The 24992-nt window shown below is 37.7% G+C and overlaps 1 protein-coding gene across 6 annotated transcripts in view; it reads right to left on the bottom strand.

Annotated features, from left to right (window-relative positions):
- Nucleotides 1-23708, bottom strand: part of PUM23 (pumilio 23) — a 32046-nt gene extending 8338 nt beyond the window's left edge. For 2 of the 6 annotated variants that reach the window (XR_016046758.1, XM_006828520.4), the window contains exons 1-8: nucleotides 23430-23708; nucleotides 14179-14542; nucleotides 12965-13270; nucleotides 12082-12252; nucleotides 10819-10962; nucleotides 8257-8376; nucleotides 3264-3446; nucleotides 1197-1345 (exon numbers count right to left, since the gene is read on the bottom strand). Coding sequence is in view for 1 of the 6 variants with exons in the window: in XM_006828520.4 (XP_006828583.2) it covers nucleotides 1197-1345; nucleotides 3264-3446; nucleotides 8257-8376; nucleotides 10819-10962; nucleotides 12082-12252; nucleotides 12965-13270; nucleotides 14179-14542; nucleotides 23430-23611 (1619 nt within the window). In the remaining 5 variants the exon portion in view is untranslated. The remainder of the gene's footprint in view (nucleotides 1-1196; nucleotides 1346-3263; nucleotides 3447-8256; nucleotides 8377-10818; nucleotides 10963-12081; nucleotides 12253-12964; nucleotides 13271-14178; nucleotides 14543-23429) is intronic. The other 4 variants (XR_016046761.1, XR_016046760.1, XR_016046759.1 and 1 more) reach the window with 3 other exon arrangements.
- Nucleotides 23709-24992: the final 1284 nt, after the last annotated feature.

The raw sequence follows: 24992 nt of genomic DNA, 5'->3' as shown, positions 1-24992 counted from the left end.
AAACATTACTGATTAAAAAAAAAAAGAGAAAATATAATGAGAAAATTAGACAATACTACGTAATTTGCTCCTAAATAATGTAAGAATCTTCTAGAAACATGTAGTAAGAATCTTCTAGAAACATGTAGTTGCCTCAGTCTCATACATCTCAATGAAAGAGATCATGGAGTCAATTAGAAAAACAAAAACTAAATAACCACCATGGGTCCAACTTCATTATTCTAAACAGTGTGCACTCGGCTTCTGTTAGTAGGCGAGGCAACTACCCATGTACCTGAGTAAGTACCCATGTAACTACTCAGGTACATGGGAATCTGTACAGTACTTCCTTTTTCAAATTTGTTCTAATTTGGTTCTAGTGGAATGTGATTCAACCCTCTACAAGATCCACATACTAATTTGTTGAATCAACACTTACAAACTGAAACATTTGACTTGAAATTCTCAGTTTCAAGGGGACATGCAGTTCTTTTGTTAACCCTACTTCAATTTGCCAATATTTCTATTTCTATTGATTCATTGAAATGTGGTTCTAGTTGACGTGATCATGATTCAACCCTCTATAAGATCCCATACTAATTGGTTGGATCAAAGCCTAGAATTTGAGATATTGGGAGCCACAAATTCTCTGTTTTTTAGAAAAGAAATGAAGTTTTATTGTTAAAACCTGCACCAATCCGCCAATGCTTCGATTTCTCCCTATATTTTGATCCAATCAATTGAAATTTGGTTCTAGTGAACATGATTCAACACCCTACCCTACATGTTCCCCATACTAATTGGTTGGATCGAATCCTAGAATTTGCGAGATTTGGCACAAAAATTCACAGTTGTTGCTTATTAGACAGTACCCCAGTCCGCCAATGCTTCGATTTCTCCCACATTTTTTATCCAAATCAGTTAAGATTTGGTCACGGATGAACATCATTCAACTCTCTAAAAGATCCACAGGCTAATTTACAAACAAAATCAAGTATTTGGAGCAATCAATCTGATAAGTCAGACTAATTAGGCGAATTCAATTTTTGCAAAAGACAATTTTCAGAAAAGCTTAAAATATATCAATCTCAAATTTGGGGCTTTTCGGAAATTACTACGAGCACATGATGCAATCCAGTAAAAAAATAAAAAACAAAAAATAAATAATAAATAATAAATAATAAAAGAAAAGACCAAAATGTATCGCTTGAACTTACTTAGAAACTATTTTTTGTTTTTGCTTCACAGAAGCGTCTGAAGAAAGAAAGGCCTCAATAACCCGACTTCCTCCAGCATCTTTTGCTGTTTCAAGGACATGGATGGATTCCATTGATGTAAGGCTTGAGGTATATTGCTGTGTATGCTCCTGCACAACAAACAGACCTTAGCAACATCCTTGAGAATGGCAGATCCTCTAAAATGTTAGACAATAAGACCCGTGCTTAAGTAAATGATCTCCACAAAGTAAGAAGAACAAATATACGGAACTTTAATACAAACCAATGGACAATGAAAAACCACAGGTTTTTGGGCTATCACTATCCAATGAAATGGACATTAACGGGGAGGGAGTGGCACTGTGGCACCAACCATAGCAATTGGCATCATGAACAGTTTTGGTGGGTCTGTTTCACTATCACCCCATTACTGCCTCATTGGACAGGGATGATCCCAGTGGACTTTGGTATTCCACAGTGCATTAGACTATAGCATAAAACAGTGCTGCATGAACCACAAAAACAAGACGTGCCCAAGATCCCATTAAAATTCCACTAAATATTTTATCTCAAGACAGGAAAAAAAGAAAGAAAGGAAAACAAACATGTAATCTATGCAAGGAGATCCTGCTTGAGGAGGACAAGAAGACAAAAGAAGATAGAAGAGAACAAGTACAAACAAAAAAAAAAAAAAAAATCTGGGTAAATCAATGGGGATGACAGGCCCCTACCCAAGTATAAATAATATTCTAAAAGAAACAACCTGTACAGACATTATTTTGAAAGAAACAACCAGTAGAAAAGCACATGGTAGGTGCATTTAAATGAGCAACATACCAATTGCCATGCATCCAGATTGATCTAAGAAGAAATGTGTTCAAATGAGTCAATTTGGATACTATAGGAATTCCTTATTTCTAAGGAGTGTGGAGTTCATCATATCCACAACATGTCGCATTTGGCATTCCCCAAGAAAACTTCAATGACTCAACTTCTAGAAGCTGAATAGACCTCAAGTACACTAGATGTTTTGTCCCTCAGAAATCTCAGCCACCTTCTATTGGTCAAGAGAATACTTGAAATTTGATTTCATGTTCCAAGCACTTGTCACCACATATTATAGCACCATCACTAAAGATAACATTATTATAAGACAAAAATACATATCATCAGTGTTTCAAAAAGCGCTAGGCGGCACCTAGGCGGTCCGGGGGGTCCAGGCCGCCCAGCACCTAGGCGGGCGCCCAAGCGGACGCCCAGAACCTGGGCGGCCCAGAAGAAAAATAATTGTTTTTGGGCTTTCTATCTCTAAAATAGCCTCTAATGGGTTTTAGGTTTCAAATGAACCTAAAACCCACAATTTTGCCCATTTAGTATTAAAAAAAGACCCAAAAATACCCTCAAGAAGCCGCATTTCTGCCCCTGGGTGGGGCGCAGGCCCTGGGCGGCCACCTAGGCTTCAGGCGGGCGCCCAGGGATATCCGCCTAGGCAGCCGTCCAAGCGCTAGGCGGTCCGCTTTTTGAAACGGTGCATATCATGAAAACATATCCCGAAAATTTGGGCTGATGCCAAGAAAAGATTTCATTAACCATGATTCTATAATAAGATTGAGATTCATAAAGCTACTTCTAGAAAGTTTGTAACAATATCTTACTATAATCAAGATGGCAAAAGACTAATGCTAAATCGAGCTGGTTTCTAATGATCATCTTCAATCAGATCATATAGCCAAAAGTAACAGAGACCACTTCAGGGAAAACATATAGTATAACCTATAAACAATTGAGAAACCACATCGCATTGGGTCACCCCTGTCCATTGAATTGGACATTACCCTATCCATTGAATTGGACATCAATGGAGAGAGAGTAGATCCTAACAGCTTCAAGAAAAGAAGGGTCCTACTCTCAAATCATCAATATCCATCAGTTCATTGGACAGTGATAAGCCAATATAAAAACCCAATGGAATATGGTCTTTCCATAGTCCAACTGACTAGAGTATATTTTCCGTCATTATTTAAACACAAAATAAAGGGACCTGCTAAGTAAGGGTTTTGAACATACTCTTGGAAGTCGGAAAATGATTTGAAGCATCAAACAACCCAAAGTCGATAACCTTTCACCCAATGGCCAATTCCAGTTTGATTTTTCTTCAAAGAAGTAATTCTCAAGAAAAAATATACGTGGAATAATGCAACTGGTAGATCCTGACTCCAAACAAACAGCATTAGCAAGGGCCTGGCAACACTGCACAAAAAGGAATCACAAACAATTATCTAAACAGATGCGACTACTTATTTACAGGAATAGACGCCAACAAGAGTATTCATGTTTAATTTCTTTCATGCTTCAAACTTCAAATTAACCATGGGGAGAGCCAAAAATCTGTGGGTGCATTTCATGTTAAACCACATGATTGGCATTGCTGCCAAGAGTTGGCAAATTAACTTAGATATGGATCATGATGTCCAGTCTAAACTAAAGATCAAAGGGTCCTGGGTGTCAGACATGGATTGGTCATGAGATCTACTTCGAAACTCTTCAAGGTTCTAAACAGCATGAAAGTAGAATATAAGCTAGTCAAAACAATCTACATCAAAGAAATCATTTTCATGAAGGATCTAAGATCTTGATCGACCTAGACTGTACAATCCTTAGAAAGTCATTGTAACATCCCACAAAAAATATCATAAATTTAACAATAACACTCATAAGAAAGACATTTCCTATGGAGGCCGCTTTGGAGTTTCTTCATAATCCAAAGATATATTCAGTTTGATGGTTCCTCTTACAAAATTGAAGCAGCAATCCATTGTAAAAGGCACAATAGGGAAAAAACACCTCAAGAGGTCTTTTCTTTTCTGGTGTAAAACACTGGTGAGCAGAGGTATTGGGGAATACGCCCAATTGTAAAAATAGCTAGCAGATGGTGGTCTCTGACCACCAACACAATCTTAAGATCTTTATTGAGTAAATAGCCCTTCCTAAATGCAGCACATGTTAATCACAAAATGTCAATTTTTAGTTGATGAATTGTTAACCCTGACAAATTACAATAAAAACCTTTTTTTTAATATAGGTAAGCAATTACGGCACAGACTTAACAAACGTCATGGTGAGAAATGTCAGTATATTAGCATATGAAATAAACATACACGCCCCCACCATCCATTGAAATGATCGACTGTAAAGAATGAGACCACCTTACTCTCTGCAAATTGCCTATCGTCATTGGATGGCATAATTCATTGACTATGGTATTCCACATTTGGGTAATTGAATACTTCATCAAAAACTAAACATGCAGGGAATGCAAAACTAACAGTTAAGAGCATTCAACTTTGGAATAACTGAGCATTCAACTTTGGAATAACTAGATAAGTGATCAAGGCTAGGTGGTCAAGGTGGTAGATTGGTACAACATGACAGCTTGAGCTCCATTCCCACCATGGGTAGGGGATCCAATCGCCACTGAACTACCAAAAAAAAACTTTGGGATAAGGTCTTGGCTTTGTGCTTAATGATTTAGGTGACCAATAAGATGATTGACCAAATTGTGATCAATGCTATTAAGACCGGATTAGATGGTTGACCAGTTGGACAACAAACTGGACTTGGACTAAGTTAGGTTTGATCACTGAACCAGGAAAACTAATCAAACCTGGTCTGAACAAGCAAGAAAGTGGTCTGAACCACTAGTTGACCACTAGTTCAAGTGGTTGGACCGGTTGTGGTAGGACCGGTTGAACTGGTCAGTTCGAACTGTGCTTACTAGATTTTTACAAGTTCTTAAGTTTTTCATTTATTTTTTATGACTAACCAATAAATTTTGACCAGACAGACCAGTGCCTCCACAGGTAAGATGACCAATCCTGTGTGTAATAACATTGCCCTTTTACTTTTTTTTTCCTTTTTCCTTTTTATTGGAAGAAATCAGGCTACGCATCAAACAATGAAGCAACTCACATGCTGGATGATCAGCACACGGATACCAAAAAGACGACTATTAAATCCCACTCATACAAGTGCTATCAAGAATGAGTGAGAGTGATACAAGTGTTATGTCCAAAATGTGTTAAGTGTGCATTTTAACACGCCATTGGAATTGCCCCAAGACTAGTGCAAACTAATCCTGCTCAATTCTTGTCTAAGAGCTCTCCTTCCAACTCTCTAAGAGCCCACTCGAATCTCCAATGTAGGGGTCTGCAGATAATGCCTCGCTCGCTAAGCTTCTAAAGCTTGGATCCTCGTGTCAAATATTTTAGAGTAAGTCCAATGCTATTTTAGTTCTACCTGAAACTCAGCTGGAGCAGGTAGAGTTGCAGCCACAGTTGACAGTCTGAAAAATTATCCACTGCCACGAGTTATCAAATGCTTGACTGGTATGGTCACCCTGCTAAAATGCTTGTCGCCCAGGTATAGAGGCCAATGAAGAGATGACTTTCATCTTCCCTTCATGATGTAATTATTGAAACTTGGAACTTGTATTATAACCATAGTAGCTAGGATCTCCCAACCTCTGTGGCAATCCCGCTCCGGAGCTCTAGGAAATTATCGTTATGGGTCTCAAATATAAAATTTTGGGATATCGAACCCCACAATTAGGGATCTCGATCTCCACCTCTAAGGCCAAGATAACAACCAAACTAATGAATTTATTTATCTATAGCCAGACAGCAATGCACCTATACTTTCACTATAGTCACATTCCTTGCTGACTATAAACAAAAAAGTCCCGACTTTAAAGAGTTTAAATAGTCCTTGACTATAAATACTCTTTAAGCTTAGGAGCAAGATCCCCACAATGTTACGATGGATATCCCCAAAAGTTAATATTGCAATCTCCAAAAGGTTGGGATCAAGAACCCTAACATTTGTGGATCGCGATGCCTAAAACAGCTTTGTACGGTCTTCTAGTTTTTTACGATCCCCTCGCTCTCAACCCCAACAACTATGATTGTTACTTGTAATTTTCAGTAACAAAGTATTTTATATTGTCACCGACTACGGTGGTGTCACTGTTGGGGTTTGTGGCCTTTAAAGGCCTAGAGAGCATGCAAATGAAATTATTTATAGTGGATTATGCACTTCAGTGGGAGCGTATGCGTTGACTTGACCTAGGGTTGGGCAGTTTATGGCCCAAGTCAAGTCCAAAACCCTTACCCATGGATGAGGGCACTATTGTTGGGGGTTTATTGTAAGCTATCCCTTGTTGAAGTCGGAGGGATGCCTAGGGACTTGTTTGTAGGTCAGGACAATTGTGTTCTCCTATGTGTGGAGGTGGGCCAATGAGAGTGAGGGTCAAATCGTCAACATAACTTTTGCATGGCATGCACATATGATAGTCGCATTTCGGGAAGCAACCCCATACTGAGAGATACATGTAAATATGCATGGAGAGAGCCCCCTTATCACTATAGTGATATCTGCATTTTAACGCGACTCTGACAGTGATATCGGCATTTTAACTTCGGAAGAGCATGAAGAATATGGAGAGAAGGCAGCAGGAAGACTGATCCAAATCATGGCCTTTGAATATCTCATTAATATCGAAGAGGTAGAGCAGTCAAGAAGTTTATTTAGGACATTGGAATCAGAGTAGCATAGATGAAACATCGTCAACACATAAAAGGTAAATTGTGGCCCTAATTTCATAAAGTAATGAAATGGATATCGAGCATCAAAAGACAAGAAAAATGGGCTTAAAGTTTCCTACACGATTTTCAATGGGAGTTTAAGGATAGATGTGTTTGATAAATTTGAATTGATTCCTCAATAGACATATCAAGATCCGTTTCTTGAGGAATTCTTTTTACCACGAATAATATTTGAGCCCACAAAGAAAAAGAAAGTTGAACAAGCTAGTTTTGATGTTGAATTCATCTTAGCACACTTCAAAACTCGAAGATAAGTCTTCTCCAACCAGGAGACAATGATGGAGGGCAAAATTACTCATATTTTTTCTAATTTTTATTCAATTTCAAAAGATGTTTAGTATAGTTTTAGTTTTAGGGTTTATTTCTAGGTTCCTTTTTCTAAGGATTCTAGGGTTTTTATATTTTTTATTTCATGAGTACTACTCACAAGTACTGTTCATGTGTATTGTTCACAAGGGTAAAAACTATCATTACAAATTTTAAATTTAAGTTGCGATCTATGGATCAGTGAATTATTTGCTTGGACGTTTTTTGTACTTAAAACATTAAATAACATTATAAAGAGGTCAGTGGGGGCCAAGGAGAAGGCAGTCACGTGATTTTCCATAGTTAAGAAAAAAGAAAAACTCAAGCTTTTGCAGCCCTAGCTTGGGTGTGGAGAAGAAACCCTAGGTTTCTTCAAATTGTGCTTGTGTTTGGTTTGTTTCTCGCTGATTTTACTGTTTTCTCAATTTTTCCAGCATCACTAAGGAAGTTGCTATACATCAAGCTTTCCTATGTGAATGAGCATCATTACCTCGTCCCAAAACTGCATCAGCTTTTAGGGGTTGAGCATAGCAATGGAGGACTGTTCATGAGGAAGGACTCCTTCCTCTATTTTCATAAGGAATCCCTAAGACTCCTTCCTCTATTTTTGTATTAACTATTGCTTATGGAGAAAGGACTTTAACACGCTTTTGGATTGTAGATATTCTTTGCCCTGATTTATTTTGGACTGTTTCTTCAATTACCACCAAAGGACCATAATTTTGAAAAGATTGTCATCAACGCACACTGCCCCAAGGAAGTCGGTGTATCATCTACAGCATGCCAGCCACACATCGTCGCGACGAGAAACTAGAGATTGAAACAAATTTGCGTTCCTCATAAATGGTATTGGCTCTAACACCAATAATCCCCAAGAGGGATATGAGAGATGAAAGACACTAAAACCTCAAAACATTGCTTGTGACATATTAGCACGCATAGGAGTGAATTTTCCATTTTTACATGTTAAAAGCTGGACCACCTCTCTATAAAAGTCTAAATTCCAAATATCTTCATATGCAAAATGATCACAGAAGTATGAACAGGAAAGGGCAGGTATGTGCCAAGGAGCAAAATCTACAGGGAAAAAATACCTCTTTTTCAAGTGTATTAAGGCGTAGGCATCCAGCCAGAAGACAAGCAACTACTCCTGACTTCCTCAGTTTAAGAAGCTCCTTGAACTTCGGCCCAAGTTCCTCCCACAGTAAACTCATCTATGTATAACAAGGCATTCAATAATTGATCACAAATTGCATGAAGCTAGAAATACAAGAAATAGAGTAAAAAAATAGAATGGTCAGCAAGCTCATGTTATTATCAAAAATATAAAAATATCGCATTTCTTTCGTTTTCTATTTCTCATTTTTAGAGGGGACCCAAAATAGTTCGGACAGAACAGATCAAATATTCATCTAGTTTCCAACAAATAATGCAGAGGAATCTCATGCAACTATCTATGGTGCCCTATTCATATGATTTTTCAAAATAAACAAATACACAGAACCACACATGCACAGCCTCCATTTCATTTTTGGCATGTAGTTATCCTTTGTCATTTGTCACCAGAATTTTACATGTGCTTATGCTTAATATTCTTCTTGTTGCCAGGGTTTTGCATGTGGTTATGTCAAATACTATTTTTGGAGAAAAGGCTTTCCATTGCCTTCATCATCATCATCATCAGCTCAAACAAGCTTCTAAGATAACCCTAAAAAGCCAAATAACTATTACATTGATAATTTTCTAAGTAACATATTTGATCTGTCCCCAGCTGACTCATTCTACACCACCTGTAACTCAGCTACCGGTCTTGATTTCCAATCCTACCAATGCTAACACCTTTTGAAAACTACTAATGGATTCAATATTTCCAAACCCACTACTACCAATTAACGTTCAAAAAAAAAAATTCCACAACTGCAGAAAAACATAATTCAAATATAATAATGTACAAAGAAGATTTTAACATAAAAATATTTGAGAAGATGAAAATCACATTTCCAGGCACCATTTGATGGCCATGATCATGAATTCAAGAAATGTGAATTTTACTAGAGCTCTCCACATTGATTAATTTGATAGGACAAAAACTTCGACGAATTTATCATGCTCAATGTAAAACAATTCGGCCGTTGGGCCACCTAGGCAGCCTTTTTCTCATACCGCCTAAGCATGGCCTAGGCCACAGGTCCTCGGCAGGTGTACTAAGACGCCCGCCTAGGCGCCCAAGGTGCCTGCCTAGGCAGCTTGAAAGGCAGACGCCTAGGCACCACATCAAAATGCCCTTTGGCCAATGGGTTTTTTCGTCATTTCACTGTTCACTTGGCGAGTCAACTCGATTTTGGCAGCACCCAAGTTAGCCATTGAGTTCAAGTTTGAAAAAACTGCTCTTATAAGGAATTAAGTAATATTTACTGCTCACACATTCCATACCGAAAATACCTTTAACAACACATACTTGCATATAAAATGAAAGAAGGAAATTGTTTTCTAAGTTTAAAGATAATAAAAACCATATTTATGAGCCCTCCAAGTGGGTTGCAAACAAAGGTTGTGAAAAGTGAGGCAATATAAAGTAACATTTTGTAATGACAATAATAACCAAGATGCACAAAGAAGGTATGAGGCACGAGTTTTGTTCAAGTTTATAAACAGTTTTTTAATCATAGAAAAGTTCACAAATAATAACAGAAATTCTTTCATTAATGACATATCCAAAATTAAGATTACTTGGGAAAAGCTTCTTTTTTTTTTTTTTTTTTGGAGAAAGTATTAATTGGGAAAAGTTTCGGATAACAGCAGAATCACTGGTGACATTTTGATATAATGGCACAGGAAAATTCCAGGTTACTATGTAGCTTCAAGATTCCACCAAAGTAAGGAGTTTATAGTCAAGCATTTATTTTTTTGGTGGCCACACTCAGTCAAAGCCAAAACTGAGTCAACTCCTCAAGTTGAACAGTCATGCAAACACTTGGAGAACTTTCGAAATTTCGTGAGGGGGGGAAAAAGGTGGAAGTGATGGGAATTGATAACAAATTGTCACCTAGGTCATACTGCAATGCTACCGCATTGGAAGAGACCATGTATTGGCCAAATTAATAAAGAAATGTATATATATTGAAAAAACACAAATTAGAAATAATCAAAATCTCAGTTATGTCCCATGTTTTTACAATTATAAAAACAGCTCAAAACACAAGTCAGGTCTGGAAAGATTTTCCTACTCTAAAACAAGGGTTTATTCACTATTTACGTATAACGTTTAAAGGGACAATAGAATAATATACCACCGAGATCAAAATCAAGCAGAGATGAATAGCCTAAAGAAAAACGTGAAATAAATGTAAGCTGCATGGTATTCCAAGAGCAATAAAGAGATGTTACCTATGTTTAACAATGTTTTCTATTAATTCAATATAAATTGGAAGACTACTAGATTTTACAAGTGAAAAGCACGGAATACCATTTTATTGGACACTCTATATTACCGACCGTCATTTTATTGGACACTGATTCTCCATAGTCTAGTGGATTATATTATGCTTTACCATTTTACATTATAAGAATGGAGTATCGTAATGCAAAGGGTATGAAGACAAACATCACAAACCGGAACTTATAATAATATTGAATATCCTAGAAGGAGCACATACTTGACCTTGGTGTCTTGTAGAAGAAGCCAATGCTTGGACGACAAAATTACTGCACTGATGGCATGACAAGTCAAATAAGGATCCCCGAAATACCTTTGTAAAAATCTCACTGTAGAGACTGTCAGGTGCCACTTCCAAAATAACCTGTAAATTTTGCAAAATCAAACCTATAGTTACAGCAAGACACATAAATGTATGAAAAATAGCTAAAACAACAGGTCAGCACCTGGAACACCTGCCAAGGTCATGCATATCCAGAAACTTACAATAATGTCAGCACCCAGAGCTGCCAATTTTTTAAAAATTCACAATTTCTACCATGGCTTAAAACATGATTGTCAAATATTTTAGCACATGCCCAATGGTAAAATAGCCATTTAAAAGAAATAAAGCTCCATGTGCTGTCCTCATACTTTGTTTCTAGACCACCTACATGCATAGCATGCGTTCCAAGATCAATCCTGATATTTTTTAAATAAAATATCACAATAATAGCAATTGGCATCGACATCGACATCCTAGATCAAGTGCTTTTTGTAAAAAACGGTTTTATTTAAAAATTGGAAACAAGCATAACAAAGGAGTTTTGGTCATGGACATGTCGAGATGGCAATTACCCTAAAAAAAAAAAAAAAATGTCAAGATGGCATCTGAGAGATAGTCCCAACCACATCAATAATAAGTAAACCCAAGATCAAATCATTGCAGTTTGTTTGTACTCTTAGGAATATAACTTGATATGTACTCTGTATTGTATTGATACATTGTTACTTATAAAAATTTAAAAGTTAAGTCCTCGAAAGTGGAATCTAGTAGAAAAGCTTGAGTTTGGGGACATTCAGGAACTCACAGATGACAGATGCTATGGATGAGATAAATGCATTGAAAAAGGGTTGCTCAAGATACACTACCCTCCTAGCATGCCACTTCCAATGTTTTTTGATAACCCCAACACACTCGCACCCCCTCCACCCCCCACCCCATAAAATAAAGAAAACCACCAAAAAAATTATACACATAAAACCCCAAACACTTAGACAGCTTCATGTTGCTATGCACCCGTTTTCAGATGCTTTGCTTCACTAAACATGCTAAGTTGTAGCTGAAGAGGACTTTCCGCTATAGTGGAGCACTTCTTTGAGAGGGCTTTCGGTTGTTGCCAATCACTCATTTGAGAGTGGTTCGCTCAATAATACATGTGTGCACGCACACAAGACACACATACACACACACGCGCACACACTATATAAGAAACCATCTCACCTCCATCAAATGGCTGAAAGCTGGATCCTTTATCAAGCCCAATACAGTTTGCGATGACACAATGCTCAATATCTCCCCTTCCCAAGTAACATCTCTGGCATTGCAGCCTAAAAGTATGGGTATTATATGCAGTAATTCCTCGTCATCTCCCTCCAATAGCTTCAAAACGGTCTGTCAGAAAACAAGACACTTTTTGAGGACACCAACCAATAACATTGCAAATTAGGATCCCCATATTTTTTTGACATTCACTGTGATACAATTGAGATCAATAGGCACATCACCATTAGATCATCAAATTTAACTTTGTTTTAATACCCAATTGAGTAATTTTGTTGTAAGAGGCAAAATTAGTCTAAAATATTTTGAAGAAGACAAACAAACAAAGAATCGCAGTGTTCTTTCCACTTCTTATGCTTGAAAAGCAGGAAAACTGTGCAAGAGAAACAGCATGTCCAAATGATCAAGTTACTTGTGCCTTTTTTCTTCTTCTTCTTTTGTTTTTTTTTTTCTTTTGGCTTCTTATACAAAGCCAAAAGTTTAGAGTGACCCTAGCGAATTTAGCATCCAGTCCTTTTTAATAACATGATTTTTAATAACATGATTAGATGAACTAGATATAATGTAGCAACGCTGATTCCTGATTCTGAAGAAAGGTTTAACTCATTACTTCTTCTTTTTCCCCTTCTGTCCCATTTTTCTCATGGATTGATTCAAGAATCTATCTTTCTATGCAACCCACATAACCAAATAGACTCAAACCCCAAGTGTTATTTTGCAAACTCCAATTCTTATTCAACATAGTTATGAAAAAAGGCACACAGGCACATTGTGTTATAAAAGTCTATATCAATCTAGGAGGCATTAGTAGATGATTACGTGCCTGGAGGACAAGAGTACCAAAATTATGAACTCGCAAGGTTTCCATATGCTCACTAGCATTGCTTAGCATCCCTCTCACTAGAAACTTAAGTAAATCTGGAAAGCTCTGCTGCATTTGAGCTAGATGTTCTCCATCTGATTTTCGTGAACTGCTCTTTAAACGCTCTGCAAGTACAGTGGCAGATTTTGTAACATGAAAGTTCTCCAGAAAGTCTAAGGGTACTCCCTTAAGAAGACAAAGCAAGCTACGCATGACATGGGATCCATAGCTACTGCACATCACATCCACTGTATTCCCCATAACCACCTGCCAGTACCAAGTAAGATATCATTTTACAGATCAAGATCCAAAATTTTAGTTATGAAATGGGTTTTCTTATCATAGACACGAAACGAGATCAGCATGTAAATTTTTTCCAGAACAAAAAACAGTCCTTATACCGAACTGTAAATTCAGGTGTCGTGATTTCGTAAATAAGGCATCAATTTAACTATAAGTTTTCAAAAAACTTAAATTATATTTTTAAATCTAAGTTAGCTTCAGCAGAATCTGGCCAAAATTGGGGTTCTGATGACCGATATACAAGCCATCAATTCTATTTCAGTTTCAATGGCAAAACATTCGGGAACTGTATTATATAATCCAATGGACTATGGAAGATGACGGACAGGTGACCATATAAAAGTTTACGATCATGTCCTGATCTGGTGGGTGCCACTCCCTCCATCATCACCCATTGCTTATAGTGCTGAACCCATTGACTATGATTTTGCATAATCCATTGCATTATAGCACATGTTCCCAAATATTAATCTGACCCAGTGTTAACACTTGGTCACCATCTCGGTCATTGCCAAATCCAAGTAGACTGGCTGAGTCAAACAGTAATATCAGAAAGAATAATCGAGCTTTTCGGAACATCTAAAAACAGAAAAGGCATCAATTATGGGGATCCAAAACCCAACTCGTCAACCAAGCACACTGCAACGCCACGAGCCCATTTGTCATCAAATCATCAAAATATTTATATGAAAGGAGAAACTCAGGTAAATCCCAAGTTTTTCATTTATACAACTTGCCCACTGGACAAATCGAGTTCGCACAACATGTGTTGCCAACTTGGAAACAATTTTTTATTCACTGATCTGAACCAAAAACTAAATGAAGAAATATTAAAAAATTGTTTGATGCAGCAGATAAAAAGAGATATTTACCTGGCATATTTTACGTAACACTTGTTCAATAGCAGAATCAGCATTGTTATACTGAATATACAAAGCTAAAGCTTTAAAAGCTGTTTCAGCAACATGGGACCCAGACTGATCTATTGCAATAGAGGGAAAGTCATTGGCACAACTTAGAAGAAAACTGCAAAGCTGATCTACACTACAGCTCTGAAGTAGGATTTCCAATACATGGCTAAGTATCTTGTCAGAAGCAATCTGCAACTCTTTTCCCCTTGTCTCCTCTAGGGCATTACCACATAATACCGATCGTTCCTCAAGGTCATTCACATTTCCTTCTAAGAGAGAAGAAATTTCCAAGAAGTACTTGGATGTCTCTGGATCAACTCTTTTACTGCCATGTATACCAAATGAGTATGCAGAAATTAAGTAACACATATCTTCGTTAATAAAAATAAAATAGAAATACATTAGAGAAGGTAATTGTCTGTGTCAGCACAAACCATAAACAGATATAAATAATTACTATTATTCAACTCTATACCACCCAAAAGACTTCAGGCAAAAACCTCCAACGAGTAGAGCAGTTCTCCAAAGGGAATTCCCCATAGAATTACCTCTCCCCAACCAAAAAAATCTTCATAAATGATTTCTGAGAGAGAGAAAAAAGTAAATTGATAAAGCCACCCTCTGAGACCAACCGGATAGTTAATATAACTATGTTTATCATCTTGGATAGTTGATATAATTATGTTTATCTTTTTAGAAAGGATAGATTCCCCGTCAAGATTTTATCAGCATTTGCAGATCCTCCATTCCAGGGAATTAAGCTTTTGTTGGAGTTTCAGACCATTGGGTTGCAATTCAGATTACATAGAGATGCAAGTGACTCTGAGAAGAAAGCAATGCAAGCAACGTGTCTAGTTAATGTGATTTCCACAAGTTTGAGCTTCAGATTAGTGGGAACAAGTATATCGAGCAAGAATAGCACCAATGTTGCGGGATCTTTGAACTGTAACAAAGGTTTCACCACACATAGTTATAAGCATATCACCAGAGTTGATTAAGGCATCATTAACCTTTGAAAAGAAAAAGGTACCATAGATGCCCTGTGATGATCTTTAACTCTTGTATATGTCCAATTAATAATTTTCAAATTCATAAACAAATAGCAAAATGACTTGTACAGAAAAAGCTAGTTTTGTTGATCTCCATCTTATCACCCAAAAAGACAGACCCTAAAGTAACGAACATAAGTTAATGCATCCAACGGAAATCATTTAAGCTTCTAGAAGTTGTCCACAGCCCCTACATGTTGCCCATTCTCAAATTATCCCAACTACTCAAGGTTCAAACTCCTAATGATGGTATCTTCTTTTGTTTCATACAACCACTAAGGAACCACTAAGGACAACGATCATGGACACAATTAAAACAAATTCATAACAGTTCCACAATCACTAGAGTCAGTGGTCATACAGACCAAACCAATGTTTAAAAAATTGGTGATCAGGACTAGAACTAGCCAATCCGGATCGGGAAATGATCGGACCAATCCGAATCCTATAATATGTCAGGAACCAACCGGCTCCCCCTATGAACCGGCCTGTATAGGCCGATTCTCTGACAGAGCTGGCCGGTTCTCTACCGATTCTCCAAGAGAATCGGACTATTCTTTATGAACCGCCCATATTTCTTAAAAACATTAGGCACGAAGACAAGCAAGAAAAAGGATATGTGTTAGCACCGCACTAATCGTTACTTCTTGCTTTCGAGTTGTAGTTTGCTGGGCACTAGAGCACTCCAACAAGAAAACGAATGCGCGTTAGCACCACGCTAGCCGTTGCTTCTTGCTTTCGAGCCAGTGAAGACAAGCAAGAAAACGGATGTGCGTAACGCCACGCTAGCCGTTGAAATTTCATTTTTCTAAAAGAGGGGACATAGTGGGGCCATTCCCATATATTAAGAACCACCTTTTTGAAAGGTGGCCCACCCCTTTCTTACAAACTTTGAACTTTATAACTCTTACATACTAAGAGCCACCTTTTTAAAAGGTGGCCCACCACGTATACTTGGAAAGCACACGATCATGCCTTCCCATGTCCCTCACACCTCTTTTATAAGCTCTAACCCCAAGTAGCTGTTTAGAAAAGTTCCATGTGGGACTAAACTGAGTGCTATAAGAGAGAGAGAAAGGGAGGGTGATGGGTGATGCAAACTAAAATGAATACTATAAGAGAGACTAAGGGAGGGAGATGAGTATTGTGAAAGAGAGAAATAGGAAACGAAAGAGGGGAGAGAGAGAGAGAGTGGAGGCATTAATAGTTATGAATTGTTGTCTAGTGTATAAAAAATCGTTCTCTTTTTTCTTTTACATATAAAACCAAAGATATTATACTCCTTTTTTTATGAAGAAAAAAAAAATTTGATGAAGGATATTATACTCCTTCAGGAGTATAATGCCTATTTACAAATACTAACTCATTAGGATTAATGTACATCGCCACTTTGCAAAATAAACTTTACAATGCATATGATATGTGGTTCAATGTTTTTTTTTTTTTTTTTTTTTAAGTTTTTCGAATTTTGTATCATTATTTTCAATTTTTTAGGAAATATCTTTTTCTGAATAGTTTTTTTTAATGTCATAACATTGAAACTCACAACGAGTTTTATTTCTATTTTAAATCATATGCCATGGAAGAGTTTTCTAAAACAATTTGAATCATGTTTATTATAACAAAGTGAAATCAATATCACATCAAACATTTATTAATTCTCTTTACTCGTCCCAAATTATCACAACCTAACTAACTATAATATTATATATTGAAGTTGGAATTATTACAATACAAATAAGAATAAATTTAAAATGTCTTATAATATCATCTAATTTAAAAAATCTAATTTACAACTATAATGGGGTATTATTTTTTTAATTATATAAAATGGAAGTTGTTTTTAATATGTTTGCATCATTTTGATGCAATATTATAATAACATATTATAATTAATAATCACGTATTTTTGCAAATAATGAAACTACATAATGTACACCCCAATTTTTAAAAAAAAAAACTCAAAACATTATTTTTAGAGATTTTTAGTGATTCTTTGAAAACTTTTCGAGCCGTTTTGGCAAGTCTGGCCAATTCCCTGATCTGGATCGCCAATGCAGCGATCCGACATGGGTTTTGGGGTGGCCAATCTGAGTCACTGATCCGTTTTTGTAAACCTTGGACAAAACTAATAATCACATTTTTAAAATAGGTCAAACACCTTCAGAAAGTTGTATCCTACATATCATCATCATCATCACAGCCTTTTCCCAATTAATTAGGGTCGGCTTGCTGTAGCCTACATATCATCATCATCATCACAGCCTTTTCCCAATTAATTAGGGTCGGCTTGCTGTAGCCTACATATATTTCCCTCTAATACCTTTCATTCCAACGTGCATGAAAAAGGGGAAATAAAACCAAAAAGAAATGTAGACTGTGAAGTAAATCAATGTAGGGCCTCTAGAAGATTAAAAATAACGTCACATTTTCTTTTGATAAGTCAATTTAGAAAAGAGAGTGAGAGAGAGAGAGAGAGAGAGAGAGAAGGAAAGAAAGAATAAATGTGGTCCAAAGATGTCAAGATGGAAGCTCCGAGAGTTGAGAGGCCCTCTACCAATATTACATTATGTCCCAACTCAATATTCACCAATGTATCTGCCTCCATATTAGCATAGCTCCAGACATGATAAAGAAAGAAAACATCTATCACCACACAGAGCGAGAAGCCCCTCAAATAAATCCAATAACTCCCAATGGAAAGGCCGCCCCCTTAGGAGCCTATGTGATAACGTTGAGGCAATTGCCTTCTACAATCAGCAGATCATCTCATAATGGTAAAGAAAGCTTGAGGCACATGAGTTTTAGCCTCGACGAATGAGGAATTACATGAATAGATCAGTCATGAATAAAACAGTAATGAGAATCCCTAAGCATTGCTAAGGATACCTCCCAGACCAGGGTTAGCCCACGAACTTCCATAACATAGGCACCAGGCCCACATTACCTTGCAGACTTCCTTTGAATGTTAGCTTAACACGTCCAAATCTTGCAGGCAACCATCTAGGTGGGCGAAGGTTGGTGGTAGTAGTGTTAAGAGCCACCAGCTTCAACTCTCTGAAGATATTCACAAGCCTTATACCTCTCAACTCGGTTCTAATCATAGCCCATATATTCTCCAGGTTCCAGACCATGTCTCTAAGGCCTTCCACCTAGTGTGAGTAGCCCAAAAGACTCGAATATCATGCTCTAACCATATACTTCTTAAGACCGAAAAGATAAATCTGCTGTAACAATGTCTCCTCTCTGAAATGGCCCAAAACCCACCCAGACAACAAGCACAAGACAAAGACCGACTTTTCCCAGCTTAAACCAAAGAAACCCATGATGTAGGCCTAAATAGTACAAGCACAATAAGGCCAGCTCCATCAAATGCAGGATGTGAACTCAATGCGCTAGGGGGTCCAATGTGCTATGTGCCCCAATGTGGGCACATCCCTTTTCAATGTAGTCAATAAATTTAACATGAAGAAAAAAAAACAAAAAAATTATAAAGACAACAATATATCCATTGTCTAGGCTGTTGATAGCTGGATAAAGAGTAACAAAGACATTTTGTCTCAATTAACATGTAAAGCAACCTATCAAACCCATTCATGAAATTAAATAAAATACAAAAGAATATGTATTATAACAATCAAGCACTTAAAAATTAAATCAGCATCTAGCAACTAAGTAACTTGATAAATTTCAAATCCCAAGCTTTTAAATCTCCTTGCCACTGAAACCCTTGATTACTTGCAATAATTATTTTTTCCCACAAGCAAGAGGCACATATGCAGGCACATCACATTGTGTGATCCACCCCACACGTGGGCGTGTCATGATAGCCTGCATAGGCATCTAGATGCAATGCCAGTAACAGCTCCACCACTTTGATGCCCCACCCACATTTAATAATTATGAATAGGGCAGTGTAGCAACAAGTGATCCACACTCTCAGTATCCTCTTGGCACATTATACATATATGGATGACATCACCATGCCCATCCTCTAAAACTGATCCATAATAACAATGGTACTCCTACAAGTCACCCATCCAAAAGGAGTGTTCGGGATTGGAATACTCCACAACAATGGTACCCCTACAAGTCAGCAATCGAATGTATATCTCTTCGAACTCTCTCGAAGGGGCCACGAAATCATCCAACTCATCATCCTTATGGTCTCTCCCAAAATGGGGATACCAACATACTCTACTTGCTATCCTCCCAAAGCAGTCACTCAACACTTACCTCAAGATCAGCAGATCATTCAGACGGGAGGGAGTGGGATGCTCAAGGGCCATTACCAAAATAAGTGAAATGACAAAAACTAATAAGCAATGCATCACCAATCCCTTATCGCATAAACAGGCTAAAATCCCTTTCCATACCCAAGATAACCTTCTACACACCTAACATCCTGGAGTATCATTTAGGAGTACTAGACACCTAGCCTAGTCGAGAAGCCCCATACTTTGCTTTTACCACATCTTTCCACAATGTTGTACTTTATGTCCTTCTTACAGATGTCTGGTAATGAGGCTAATTATGATTGGAATGGTTCCATGGTACTTTATTTGAAATGCTTATTGTGAGGGTCATAGATTTCCTTAGATAAAATGATAAGTGGTTGTTAGCCCAAACATGAGGGAAACTTTGGAATAAAGACAATTAGATCTATTGATAAGGAAGCAAACAAAGGGTGTTATATAACCTCCCAATACCCATTTCCCTCTACTTTGGGGTGAAAATTACAACAATGCCCATGCTTTGTGATAATTATTTCACCCACAAGCAAGAGTCACATGCGCAGGCACATCACACCGTATAATACACCCGCATGTGCAGCCTAGTCATGCCAGCCTGCATAGCCATCTCTATGCATGAGGGCAAGGGCCCTACCACTTTGATTTGGCCACATAATACGATATATGGCTGCATTTGATAACTATGAATACAGAATTGTACCAACAAGTGATCCACACTTTAGTAATCTCCTGGTACATGATAATTTTATGGCATCAGCATGCCCAGGGTGGGGCCGGAATACTCCGCACCAATCTATAATCACCCCAGATAACTTTATGATAAGATCTCGCTGTGAATGATCAATAGCTATCCAAATTCCTTATCCTCCAATTCAAGCCATGCAATAGAATGTATATCTCTTCCAACACTCTCATGGTGGCCAAGAAATCACCCAACTTAGCATCCTTGTGGTCTCTTCTAAAGTGGGGATACCAGCATACCACCTGCGATCCTCCCAAAGCAGTCCTTAACATTAACCTCAAGATCAGCAGCAATCCAAAAGACTGAAGGGAATGTGGTCCTCATGGGCCTATACCGAATGAAATGCCAAAAACTAATTGGTGATCCATCACCAACCATGTATAAACAGGGTAAAATCCCTTTCAACACCCTAGATAGCTTTCCACACACCAGACATCCTAGAGTATGTCTTAAGTGTTCTCAACCCCCAGCCCAATTGAGAAGCCATATACTTTGTTTCAACCACATATTTCCACATACCCAGTTCTTCTCCAATCCCCCACAACCATTTATCCAACAATGGAAACTTTTCATCTGTGCCTAACAATGATTTATTAATAGTTATTATTTTCCTTCCAAAGCCTTTCTCATAATCGGGCTAACAAACCTCTTCCTATTTTACCAAATGAAATTTGCCCTCACTAGAAGCATTTCAGAGAAAGTCGCCTTGAAATCATTCCAATCAATAATTAGCACACTAGCAAGCATATGTAAGAGGCACATTAAGCATGTTCGCTACAGTTCCCTTAAATATAGTTATGCTGGTTCCAAAATACAACGAAATTACTCTTCTGCATTCGCAAGGATAACATCCCACAGTCTCTTCATTGGCTTGCCAATGCATAGAGGATGGCCCAAGTAGGAGCTTGGAGGTGAGGATACCTCACTATCAATCTAATGACCAATGCCTCAAAAACTTCCCTTTCCACACGAACATCGCCAATGAGCTTTTATATAAGTTAATTTTAGTGACTGCCAGATAACCCCCTAAAATGAACCACAAGTTGTCAATCTGCTCACTTCTCATATCACAAAAAATGAGGGTGTCATAGGGTAATTGAAAGTAAGATACACATGGACAGATGCACAAGAAATAACACGATCGAGGATCGCAGACACCCATATAAACAGAAATGGTGAAAGTGAATTCCCTTGCCTCAAGCCTCCCAAGGCAGGGAAGAATCCCTTTAAGGCCTAATTATTAATCAACAAGAACCAAACACTTACAACAACCTCTGATCCATCTCCTCCAACTATAGCCAAACCCATTATCCCCATTGCATAGTCCAAGAAGGTCAAATCTACATGATCATAGACCTTCTCCATATGCCTTCAACACGTCGACTGAGACACCTTGCCAATGCTAAGAATCAATGCACTCATGAGCATCAAAGCACTATCAAGTATTTGCTTACCTTGAATGAAAGCCACTTGGGGAGGTGAAATAACAAAGTCTAGCACCCCTTAAAGCCAAGAAGCGAGAACCATAGCAATAATTACATACAACTTCCCACCACACTAATGGGTCTACAGTCATTTTGTGTCCCTAGCATTTAGAAGTTTGGGATTAAGATTAAGAAAGTAGCTCCATTCCCTTGTGATAGTTCCTCTATCAAAGGACTCAATGAACATATCAAAGATAAATTCTTGAGCTGTCCCCAAAAGTCTTTTAAAAATAAAAAATAAAATAAAATAAAGTTGTGAACCCAGCAGGCCCTGGGACACATTCCTACCCAAGTGCAGCATCACAGATCTCGTCATCCTTAAATGGAGCATCGATATCAGCTGCTACCCATTCTGGTAAACAATCAAAATCAATCATCCATAACCATCTAGAATAGGTCCCCTCCAGTCTCTGTTGTATAAAGCATTTGGAAGAACCCCGACACTGAATTTTCCAACACTCTGGGTCCTCATTTGTGACACCATCCACCTCAATCAAAAGAACAGCACGGCACCCCCTTCTCTCAAGCAAATCAGTGGAATAATTTAGTGCTCCATTCGCTTTCTCCACGCCATCTCACCCTAGACAACTGCCTCCAACGGGCCTACTCATGCGTGAGGATTATAGTGAATTCCTCCTTAATCATGACCCTATAGATCCTCTCCTCCCCAGACAAGATCCCCCCTTCCTCCTTGTTACCTTAGTCTACAAGATCACGTGATAGGTTAATAGCTACTCCTTTTTATCCCCCAAGTGATCAACAACCTCTTTATTCCATTGGTTAATGTTAAGTGCCTATAGCTTCTTGGAGAGTTGTATGCCCACCCAATTTCAGCTTGGCTCTTTGACAACTAGCACTCCACCAAATCCTTATATCCTTGTACCTCCAAAGACATGTTTTGATCTTCAAGGTGGAGGGAGGGGGGGGGGGGGGGGGGGGGGGGGGGCTGAAGGTCATAGGGCAAGTGCCAAGAAGATAGATAGATGAACAGAGTCAGTATGACAATAATGTTCAGAAAGACCAATTCCCATTCCCGTACATTTGAAAACAACCTCGAATGTTATTAATACCCTGGTCCACTGCCTATACCATGCACAGACAGGCACCATGTGACAACAATTTCGTTTTTCTATGTCATCTTCTTAAGAGATTAACTAGAGATTATATCAGGATTTGGAAATAAGGCACCCTCGCTTTAAATTTGTAAACTTTATTTAAAAAAGAAAATTCACATATATGAGGACATGAAATGGTCTTCAACGAATATTAAAATAGTGCGTTTTGGCATCATAGACTAATGCCAAGGAGCTCTTCCTATGAACGCTAGGTTTCAGGTGGTTCAAGACACAGTAAACCAGTAATGAGACCCAAAAATCCAAAAAGAAAGGAAATTGACCGGAACATCCTTCGAAAATGATAGAAAACCTTAGGTTAACATTCTCAAAAAAAAAAAAAAACGATAGAAAACCTTCCAAGAAACTGAGCAATTGAATAATTCCACTATTAGAATCAACTTCACTTCATTTAATCCAAAAAGAATGCAAAAAATAAAAGAAAAATTCTAATTTGAAATTGACACACTCTCCATATATACTTCAGTTAACCAAAAAAAATAACACCGCGTCGTCGTATCGAAAACTCCAAATAATTGTAGCAAGTAATATCACTGTAAGAAAGAAGTCACCTCAGAGAAGACTTTCCAGAAGGTAATGAAGCAGGGTTTTCTTTCACTTTAGAGAAACCCTCTTTCCAATGATTCCTCACATTCTTCCTCTCCTTTCGCTCATTCCTCCGCTCTTTCATCTCCTCTGTGCTTTGGGATTTAGTTTTTCTGAATTTTAGGGTTTTGGAACCAACACAAACCATGCTAAAACCCTATGAACAGTTAAACAGAACAAAGACAACAGAGCTGGCTTTGTAAGAGGTGGAAATAGAGTATTTCTCCCTGTTAACCATGTTGATCATTATGGTTTGAAACAGCATGCTAGCTTATAGCCGCATGGCGAAAGGAAAAGTAGTAAGAAAACTTGTCCGCCGTCCATTTAATCGAATGCCCGAGAGCGGTTTTAACACAAAACCTGTTCTACTCCCTCGGGGATAAACTGTCCATTTGCTCCCTCAGATAAAACCCCACCTACACTAGTTTTAGGATCCAAAATTTTGGGATATAACCTTTTTCAACACAAATTAGCCTTAATCAAAAATATTGCTTAGTTTCACTCTTTAAGGCCTTAAAAAAAATTAATGTCTTAAAATTGAATCGAAATCATCTAATTTGTGTCTTAAAATTGAATAGAAATCATCTAATAGAAAAAAATGTCTCTTAAATTCCACTCCTTGAATTTGTGTATATTCAATGGCACTCTTAAAACCACCCATTTTAAAATTTAAGAGACATGAATGCTTGTAACCTCCATATACAAAAGATAAATGGCATTTTTGTAGACAATTCAAAAAAAAAAAAAATGGGCCTAAAATTTGAACATCTAACATATAAGATCTTGGAAGTCAACCTGATTTGCCCTCTTAAAATAAGTAAGACCTCTGCTTGAGTGAGGTCATTAAGAATGGCCTAACTGCATAGGTAGTCAAGAGAGTGGGGAATACTTATAGGTAGTGAAGGCAATGGGTACTAGAACATGACGTCTTGAGTTTTTTTCGTACAATGGGTAGGAGATTGTTTCCCCACTGATCTACGAAAAAAGGACTCAGACGAGCGCTCTCCCTGTTCCTACTCTAACTCTAGTTCCTTCTCTCTCCTTTCTTTCTCAAATATATGTCCTTGGAGTCCCCCCATTGCTTCCTTCCTCTCTCTCGAAAACATGTAACCAAAGCCGCACTCTACCTTTGCTTCAAGTATGCTCCACGCTTCATGCTATTTTGAAGCTAAGATTTTTTATTTTTATTTTTTTTTAAGAAGACTTTATCCTATTTGTATATGGGCAAGCTTTCTATACTTTCCCTACAACATAGAAGTTCTATCTTCCCCCTTATCCAACCGTCTATTCTGAATGGAGGGGTAAGATTGCCCCAATCACAATGTCATATCTTTACATTATTTTATTTTTAATTTTTTTTCTATAAACTATTTTGACACCAAATTTTGGGCGTCCATTCCTCTATTAAACTCGTACTAGAAAACTATAAAAAGCAAGATTCAATAAAATAAAATGACCAAAATACCACCCCTGAAAGATTCAAAAGGTATTTTAGTTATTATATTTTATCAAAATATTATTTTTAATAT

The sequence above is a fragment of the Amborella trichopoda genome, chromosome 13 (assembly GCF_054954075.1).
Source record: "Amborella trichopoda isolate Santa Cruz 75 chromosome 13, AtrichopodaSantaCruz75HAP2 v2.0, whole genome shotgun sequence".
Classification (NCBI taxonomy): Eukaryota; Viridiplantae; Streptophyta; class Magnoliopsida; order Amborellales; family Amborellaceae; genus Amborella; species Amborella trichopoda.
The sequence above is the reverse complement of the archived record's forward strand: the minus strand, read 5'-3'. Positions and strand labels throughout refer to the sequence as shown.